Genomic DNA, 9,938 nt, shown 5'->3' on the forward strand with positions numbered 1-9,938 from the left:
CTCTTCCTGAGGGTGCAGTGGCTATCAGTAATGGCTTGGATATATGTGAATGCATTGCTTGGCATGCTGTCAGGTTGTTCTACTGGTGTTATGCATGACTATTGAAAGGAACCAAGAGAATAGCACTGGGAGTTGGTCACTAGCACAGCCACGGGTTGGCATTGTACTGGGTTGCACCTGCAGGTGACCTCTTGAAGGGAGTCCCTTTGTATTTGAGCTAACCAGTAATTAAATAAATACCGCAAGGGGCGCCAAGTGTTGGGGCCAACAGGTGTCACTCTTCATGCTTTTGAGTAGGGGCATTCTAGCCTCCCTTGTCTTAAATGATTCAATGATGCTATGCAGTGAAGTTATATGCTCTAAGTTTTGTTTGTGGGCAATGGCAATGTTTCAAGTTGGCTGTATTTCAGATTTGTGAGATAATAGAGTCAGTTACACTGCCCTTTATTGATCAAAGGCCGGTTACATAGTCCTCATGCCATATGTATGTTAGGATCTGAAACTATTGTTTAACATTTTCATAAATGTGTGAACTTGGTATTTATAACTTAAAACTTTAGTAAGCCATGACTCATGGCTTTAGCCTTGAGCATTGGAATTTTGCGTATAGTATGTAAGTTGTTATGACTCATGCTTGAAAGTTGATTCTTCTGAGTCTATATTTATTTTTTACTAAAGCTCTTTCAAGCTTTGAACCTTCTCATGTGCAAGTGTACCCAAGAATTATGATAGTATCATGTATTATGTACGCCGTAGGATAATATTGTTAGACTTTAGCACCTCTTGATGTATCATCTGTAGGGAAGGAGTGAGGGAAGACGATGAGGATGACGATATGGGCCAGGACGAATGTGACAATAATGACATTGTAATGGAGGAAGGTGGAGATCATGGCATTGGGGAAGAAGAGGGAGAATTAGAGGGTGAACTAGAGGATCAGGTCGCAGCATGGTTGGCCATATGTAGCTGATCGATTGGAGGGGGCCAAGACTATTTATAGGCCCTCCTTCCACCATTGTATTCATGTCATTGTGGCAGTTGTGGGCCTTTTCCTATGATCCCTTGCACTCTCTCTCTCTCTCTCTCTCTCTCTCTCTCTCTCTCTTCGGCCGTACCTCTCCTATACAAGCTGTACCTCTCCCATCAGCCGTACCTCTCCCGTCGACCATACCTCTCCTGTACAGGCCTGTACCTCTTCCGTACCTCCCCGTACAACAGTCGTCAGCACCTTGCCTTTGCCATAACGCCGTACAAGGCCCCGTACCTCCGTACAGCCCGTACTGCCTTTCGACGAGGACATCGCCAGCAACGTCGCCCTCTTTCCCACAACCCTAGGCTGGGCTGAACCCCTAGCCCAGCTTAGGGGTTAGCTTCAACAAGGGGGTTTCTCAGACTTATGCAGGCCAATATGGAGTTTCCCAAGACTAAGTTGTTTGCCTCTACCCCGACCAGTAAGCCTTCGTACTCCTGCGTTGCAGCCACATCTAGTCCCTATGCGTTGACATTCAAAAGAAAGATTGGATCAGATCCACAGGAACAAATTTACTACCTACAGCAAGAAGTTAGAGAGCTCAGGCTTATGGTTGCAGCTCTTGGAAGAAAAGTGAAGGAGATGGAGAGTAAGGACAAGCAGGAGATCATTGCAGAGGTCATGGAAAAATGCAGCACCTCTCCGCCAACACCAACACTTGTTTCTACGGTCAAAGAGATGATCGATACTCAAGTTAGCTCAGCCAAGGAGGAGATGGCTATTGTGGCCAGCAATAAAATTAATAGAGCAGATCTCTATGCAGGAGAGCAGGAAGCAGTAGTAAATAACAAGAAAATATTACGCATTGGGGGGCTGCCCAAGGATTGCTTTGGCTGCTCTAGTGAGGATGTAGATTTCACCGAAGATGAGAAGATAATATGCCTCAAGAAGAATATACCACAAATTGAATGGGATGAAACCCATATTAGCTACATCGCTCGAAAGGGAACACAAGTGCAAGTTTACTTCAATAAAAGGACAGAGAGAGTCAATATCCTCCGACAGACAAATAAGTTGAAGGGTGCGAAGATATGGATATCTAAGGAGCTCACCCCGACTCTAACTCAAACAAAGGAATAGTGAGCTCACTAAAGCCAAGGATGCACGAAAAGCTGGAAAATGGGCAATCAACCGAGACGGAATAGCATTAATTCGAGATTTCAAATCTAAATCTAAAGACCCTTAGTCTTAAACTGATGTAATGCAGGCCATTTTGATATAGAACTACAACTTAGATGTGTGTTAAAATAAGCTCGAGCTGAGTTGCCATGTGCACTCCTCGACCTTCTCTGGTTTATCCAGATGATGTAAGGATTTTGTTTTGTACTTTGTACTTTGTCCCATAAGCCCATGAGGCTTTCTGAAGACGCTAATCTCTCTCTCTCTCTCTCTCTCTCTCTCTCTCTCTCTCTCTCTATGCAGTTCAGTTCTTGCAGTGTGTGCTCTCTCTTTTGTTCAGTTTCTGCTGCACTCTCACAAATATTAATGTGAATTCATAGTTGCAACTAGCTTTCTAGTTTATCGTTACACACACACACCCCTTTGTAAGATAAGAATAATCCAATCGTACAAATTCAGATTTTTGTTGATCTAAACGGAAATGAGCTAACAAATTTTTTGAAAAACTGAAGGTACACAGTGTTAGCAAGCGAAGCAAATGCTTATGTCGTCATCAATGCCCAAGCATAAGCAGCTATACTGAGTTTCTAAAGAGCCCTAATGTCTCACTCCTGAAATGTTTTATTCTATGTACCTGAGTTTTCCCAGTGCCATTAGTGCACGAAATCATGTAGTTTAGGACCCAAGCATGTGTGTTTATAGTAGGCATATAACTTTTTATAGCATAGGCACATGAAAAATGATTTGGAAGACTTCTAGAAAAAATTCCAAATGATTACACAAACACGTTCCAAAATCCATGTATGGAAACGTGTGGTAACTATGACATTGAGAAATATATCCTCTACAAAAGAAGCTAATCCTAATACCAACCCTAGGGGGAAAAGCCTCCTGATTGGAGTGGAAAAGTGTCCCAAGGGTGTGCTCATACACACTACTCATACTCTAATATCCCGCTTGTTGTGACAGTGTGAATAAATGGATAAATCATCAAAGGAAATAAGCCTAAAGCTTTGCGAAAGCTTCAAACTTTTATTTGGATAGTGCCTTGGGGAATAGATCAGCAACATTGTCATGTGTATCCTAATAGGGCAATGTGATCTCTCGTGCATGAGGCCTGTCTGTGACATAATGATAGTGAATCTCAATGTGTTTGGTATATGCATGAGAAACATCACTTATCAAGTCCTCCTTTTGACAATAACAGCATCGCTAGCCAAAGGAGAAAAGAAGGCTGCTTGAGAGTCGGGTGAACTTAAGCTCCCTCCATGCATCTCGACCGAATAGGGGGGGCCTCTACTGGCGGTATGTAGATGCGTAAACACCGAGGATCCCGAGACGAGAGATCCCCCAACAGAATGCACATCCACATTGCCTGGACCCCTATCGGCTCTCCCTAATCAAAGACCTCTTACGCCGAGGCCTACCCAATAAAACTCCTCTGCGACGGCCTACCACCAATGACCAAATCTCAAAACCATGATCGAGAAGCAAGTGGCTACGTTAGTGTTATTCATTGCTTAGAACATATGCTCCTGTAGCATCAACACATCCATCGAACGCCCATCAAGGGCTCGTTGCAACTCTTATCTATGGCTACTAACATGCACGTGCCACAATCACGAAAGCTATGCACGTCCAAAATCATTGCTGTCCAACTCATGTAGATGAAGTCTGCAATGAATGCTTTGAACAGCCCCAATCCGTCCATCGCTTTGAAAGAGACACCACTAATGCCGCACCGAACATGTGGTCCCACCATCCGAAGAGGCTGGGCATACCTAATCCACATGGCATGTATCGCCCCTCAAAAAAGATCGTCCCATGAGTGACAGCATCAACTACCTAAAAATCCAATCGAAGTTTGTTGGGACCACACCTTGTCTCTTGCTATTGTGGAAAGGAAACCTGAGCCCACTTGACTTTGCTGCCTCAGCACACCCCCTTTCACGGGCCAAACACAAATGACTGAGACCTCTAGACTATGGGGGCAGCTGCGACAAACATGCATGTAGTTCCACGGCTCAACTCTCCAAAACTCGAAGAAAGCCAAAGAAAGGGAGGCTGCAAGGAATGGCCCTAGCCCACCCCTGGATGGGGCTGCAAGAATGGAAAGGGACGTTGGCACCGGGGGCAAGGGACACAAGGACAAGAGGCTGAAGTGGGACTTTTGGTACTCCACAACTTTAGCATTTGTACTAGCTCCTTCCCGCTCGGTGGCCTTAGGGTCTTAGCTCGATCACACTGGCCTACTTGGTTGCAAAGGGCCAAAGTGTGGTCCATTCTACTCTACTCCAGTTCTTTAAAGGGATTCGCATGGAAATACAAACCATGCGAATTCCATCCTACACCAGTCCAGGCGCTGAGTTTCTTGCCTTCGAAAATAGGTTATGGCAGTCCATGAGCGTTTGAATTGATGCAGATTAACAAAGATTTAGTTTTAAAAACTTACCGATTTATAACCGCCTAGCCGGACAACAGTCCTCCATAGTCTGCATCGCAAAACACAAACAGAACTCTGCTGTTTAAAAATCTCACGGTCGAACCATATTTCCGATGGATACAATATTACCTCTACAAAGATCAAATCTAGGACAAAAGAGCTTGGGGACTTCGTCCTTAGCACGTGGTAAAAGGGCTTGTAAAACCCTCTGCGATGCTGCGTGCGAAACAGTCTCAGAAGTTCAATGTATGACGCACAAACTTATAGTTTCGGAAGTTTAAAGTGGTGCACCAAACTTACTGCAAGCAATTCAAATTCTGCCCATAAAATTTGGGATGCTTGTATTCCATCTTCCTCTCCGTGAAGAAAGCCTCCAATTCTCGGGCGAAATCCATCTGATCCTCCTCCGTTCCAGCGTCCTCTTCGGGGTCCCTCTTCATGAAATCCAACACGCCTGGTTCGACGCCTTCCGGTACCTCCACGCCAGGGACTAAATCATCCTTCCGCATAAGGTCTTCTATGACCAAAGGTTCAGCTGGGTCGTACTCCTCTGAATGGTCTGCTCGTTCGAAAGGTTCGAGATCGTCTCGGGTTACATAAGCGTCATCTGTATCCACACGGCTAAGGCCGCGCTTATCTCTCCCACCAGGGGGAACGCCGTTCTCATCGAAATGCCGGATGTCCCCGACCTGGGGAGGAAGCATATCTGCTGAGCTACTGGGTTTTCCCAGATCGTGGTCTTCTGCAGCTGAGATACTTTCCTCCTTTCCTTCTTCAGCGGTTAAAAATACGTCGGGCAAGGCAACATCAGTCTGAGGATCCGCCATAGTCGCACTAGCTCAAATCAGTTCTACTGACCAACAAAAATGAAGAAATGAGATGCAAGAATTTGGGTTAAAAAAACAAGGTGGCAAAGCCATATGGACCCTCAAGAGATAGATATGTTAGCTCTTGTTTTTAAATTTTATATGCAAGAAACAGAGTGGTCCGTCCAGTACGCATAAGAGGTTCGTGTAATGGCTTTGCCTTTGGGAATGTTTGTCCAAATGTGATCAAGGACGCTTCCATACATTGTTGTGGGAACTTCAATGTGAATTTGTATTTGTCCTAAAGTGAGGAGTTTTGATGTTGCTGAATTTTGTTTGTGCATGTCCATGTTGGAAATCACCCATGAGGATTTTTATTCTTTCTTTCACGTGGTAGAGGAGAGTGAGAAGCGATTGTGTGTTGATATTGGGAGGCTTGTAGATGGCCATGATCATGTAATCGATCTCGTATTTAAGATAAGTGAGCTTCTATGATTTCTATTCCATTTGATTCAAATATAGCATGGCGTTGGAGACTGACATTTTTATGTAGGAGAACACATGAACCGTTTGAGGAGTAGCTTTGAAATGGGATAAAATTCTCAAAGGACAAAGACCAAGGGCACTCAAGTTGCAAATGGCCACGTTGTGAGAAGCATCCTTGAGCATAGTGGAGAAGCTACAAAGGGACACTATGTCAAAATCTCAATGCTCATGTCATCACCATCTAGCTAGTGTCAAGTTGTTGATGCAATGCTATAAATCAAAAGAAAGAGGGTGGAAATGCTGGGGGAGGAGCTACAATAAAAAGGCAATGCCCAATGACCTCTTTATGTGTAGCTAGATTTAATTCATTCTAAGGGGGATGAGTCGAAAGCAAATACTGAGCCATTGAAGTAGTTGCTTCAAAATAATTCTGAATTGACATCACATTGATATATTTTTTAAAGCATAAGTATGTCATTCTTTTAGGTCAATATTCATTGGAGGGTGATATCTTACAATGTAGTCAAAGCGTCACCAGTTGTGTGGTGATTGGAAAATCACATGCATGCAAGTGAGCATATAAATATGTAGGTTCAAACATAGAGAGTGTGTGTATGGTCATGTTCACAAAGGAACTTGTGTCTATAAGTAAGGTAGGATGGATTGAAGCAAGATATAGACTTAAACATTCTCTTATCCTTCTCTTTGTATACTTGATACAAGCAGTATTAACATTACCAAAAAAAAGCAAACAGCTTGTGAAAGTCCTAAGTATTTTAGCATTTTTACTTTATGTGTCTTTGTATGATTGATTGATCTAAAATGAACCTATGTGTTTGCTTGTTTCTTGTTCTTTCAGTGCTTCAACATGGGTACATCGAATTACACAAGCAAAAGATGAAACAAAGGTTCAAATTGCAACACCAAATATATTAGTATTACAATATTGTTGAACTGTTGAAAAGGAAACTTGTAGATTGGAATTTACTTGATAACTAAGGGTTGTTCACTATTAGAAGGCATAGTAATCCTATAAAGTCGACAATATCTATTGACATGGATGACTATGATTATCTCAATGATTGCCGAGGGTCCTTGTTTGGATGAGGAAAGGTGTGTTATCCCTTTTGATAGTGTGATTGAAAATCAAACATAAGATTTTGTCAATAACTTTTCCAACACATGGGTACAAAGGGGGGGTTGCGCATGTGCACACGTGTGGAGTGGGGCATGGGCGGTGGTACACAAGCATGGTAGCAAAGGGGGAGGGTCAGCAGGTATGGGAATAGAGAGTGGGGCAAGGGGGACATTCGCACAAGGGTGGGAGGGTTGGCGCTTGGCATATGCATGCAAATGTGGGGGTCCATGGTAGTTTGGATGGGGGGGGGTTGTACATGCACACAAGGGCAGGTGGGGGTGGGGGCAAGAGGTAAGGGGGTGTGCATGCACATAAGGAGGATGGGGGCAGCATGGGAGCAAAGGGAAGGAGGGGATTGCAGATGCACTGCAAGGGGGGTTTAGGGGGGACTATGTGCAAGAGGGGGCAAGGGTGGGGGGGGCGGGGGTTTGTGCATGCATGCAAGCATGAGTGGGAGGTGGGCGCAATGGGGGGTGGTGCACAAGGGGGGCGAGGGGGGACATGTGCACAATGGATATCAGGGGGTTGCACATACATGTAAGGGTGGGTGATAAAACGGACCGGGGGGGGGACACAAGTGGGGAGGGGCATGAGAGAAAAGGGAAGGGCCTATATAGAAGGGGAGGGCCATGAAAGGGGATGTAGGGGGAACATGTGCACAAGGACGGGGCAAGCAGGGGTTTGTGCATGCATGCAAGGTGGGGGGGTGCACATGTATACATGCAAGGGGCAATCAAGTATTCCACATGCCTACAAGGGGGTAGTAATGGGGAGGGGCAGGGAAGTCGGGGGGTCACACATGCACACGTGAGTGGGTGGGAGCAAGGGCACATGTGCATAAGGCAGGATGGGGGAACATGTAAGCTCCCTTGAGGGTAGGGGGGAGGCATGCACACAAGGAGAGGACATGTGCATAAGGTTGGGGGGTGGTTGTATAACGGGGGTGGGAGGGACATGTGCACAAGTGTGGGTGGGGGTTTCAAACTTGCATGTAAGGGTGGAGAAGGGGGTGCAAGGGAGGTAAGGGGCCATGGGAGAAAAGGGAAAGTGCACAAACAAGGGGGGAAGGGATAAGGCATATAGATAGGAGTGGTAAAACTTGCATTGGGAGTATATAGAGGGTTGGATGCAATACTAAGAAAAGAAGAAGCAATGGAGATCGGAAATAATTTTCCATGTAGTCGTCCACAAACAGATATTTCGAGCATAAGCATAGATCCCTAGAAGAAGGATAAGTCGGGGGAGAGTTTAGTTCTGAGGTTTGATGGATGAAACTTTGTGGCGTGGTAGCTATCAACAAAGCTAGACCTCATGCAAAAAGACCTTTGGAGCCTTTTGGCAGGCACCCAAGGACAACAATCCCGACAAACTGTCTTTGTGGAATTAGAGAATGAAAAGTGATCGGCGTCTTAGCTAAAGCCTTGGGACCATAATTTTCCAACCCTTTAGGTGTCAAAGAATGCTTCAGACAACTGGACAACTTTAGAGACCTTGTTTGGTGCAAAAATGAAGCATTCCAAGTCTTTCCTTAGTTTAGATTTCAAATGGTGAGGCTAAGAGTTTGGGCACCTATTTAAACTGATTATAATCTCTCTTGAAGCAATTGTTTGCATTTTGGATCTAAGCTGGATGATGAGGATTCAAAAGCAGTACTTCTCTCCACTATCTCTCAGAGATATCCAACTCTAGTAAAAATCTTATGGGTTAGTTTAGATGAGATTGAGTTTATTGATGTTGTTGCACCTCTACTGTGTGAGGTGAGGAGGATGAATTTAATGCCATTAGTTGGGGAACCTGCACATATGGCATTCATCAACAAAAGACAAAAAAAGAAGGACTATAGCAAAGGGAAAGAGCCAATGAAATGTCTGTACTATGGGAAAGATGGTCATGATGAGCGTCATTGTTACAAGAATGCATATGATTCACAGTCCAAGAAAGAAAAGGCATATGTAGAGCTGAGGAGACCCCTCCAACAAAAGAGTTCATTGGACTGGTAGTGGAAGAAGATCGTGTGTAAGAAGATGGTTGGCTTTCTAAGAAATGTTTGTTTTGAGCTTTATTTTTATTGGGTTGTGCCTACATGGGTAATCCACATATTTGTCATCCTGCCCTATGTGGGTGGTGATCCATTGAGGGGCATGGGTAGCTTTCTATCACTGTTTTCTAGTTTTGTGTAAGGCTCACCATGAACACCCTTTTATGAATTTTTCTATCACTATTTTCTAGTTTTGTGTAAGGCTCACCATGAACAACTTTTTATGAATGTTTCATATGTACCCCTGCTCAGCAGATCTAGGGGGGATTGTTAGCTATGTGATCTTTGTAAGGGTCTTTTGCATGGACCAATCATTGGTGAGAGGAGGTGACATTTGGTGATTCATTGGTGGAGGTTGGGCTTGTGGCAATGTTGTTGATTGACTCATGGAATTGGTGACTTAGGGTTGGCTTGTAGAGGTTGCTCTATGCATGGCAGCCACTTGGCAACATGAATCCAAGTTCTAGCTTCTACATAAAGATGAAGGCGACATTGAGTTTCTTCGCTTGGAAGGTCCATGAGACCTGATTTGATATTGCCTAGCGCAATGAGAGTTGGTTTGTAGTTTAGGCTTCATGGAATAAGATGTTGTAGTAGTCTTAAGTTTAGTCAGTCAATAGAGTCCTTAGATGTCAAAAAATAATTTTGTTCTTGAATTGAGTTGCAATTGTGAAAGGGTTTATTTTGAGGGCTCCTTGTCTTTTTTATGTAGTAAATGAACGGACCATTTCTTTGATTTGAGTTTTTATTGATTCGGATTACGTGTTGTTTTAGTGTGATTTGATGGATCACAAGCTAGTAGCCACCTCATCGTCTCTAAAGCCAAATGGCCGCTTGTCAAGAGAAGTGTGTAATCTAGGAGGTTGAATGAGTAAAGA

General features: G+C 44.1%; 1 protein-coding gene across 2 annotated transcripts in view; it reads right to left on the reverse strand.

The window, feature by feature from the left end:
• The window catches only part of LOC147901553 (AT-rich interactive domain-containing protein 6-like), a 108,979-nt gene extending 103,349 nt beyond the window's left edge, over positions 1-5,630 (reverse strand). Inside the window, exons 1-2 of one of the 2 annotated variants that reach the window (XM_087375108.1) lie at positions 4,893-5,629; positions 4,602-4,641 (exon numbers count right to left, since the gene is read on the reverse strand). In XM_087375108.1, coding sequence (XP_087231234.1) covers positions 4,602-4,641; positions 4,893-5,419 — 567 coding nt within the window. In that variant the 5' untranslated portion in view covers positions 5,420-5,629. Of the gene's footprint in view, positions 1-4,601; positions 4,642-4,892 lie in introns of both variants that reach the window. The other variant, XM_087375109.1, reaches the window with a different exon arrangement.
• Between the last annotated feature and the right edge of the window lie 4,308 nt (positions 5,631-9,938).

The sequence above is a fragment of the Dipteris shenzhenensis genome, chromosome 5 (genome assembly GCF_047967505.1).
Source record: "Dipteris shenzhenensis isolate YYH24624 ecotype China chromosome 5, Dip_SZ_1.0, whole genome shotgun sequence".
In the NCBI taxonomy this organism is placed as follows: domain Eukaryota; kingdom Viridiplantae; phylum Streptophyta; class Polypodiopsida; order Gleicheniales; family Dipteridaceae; genus Dipteris; species Dipteris shenzhenensis.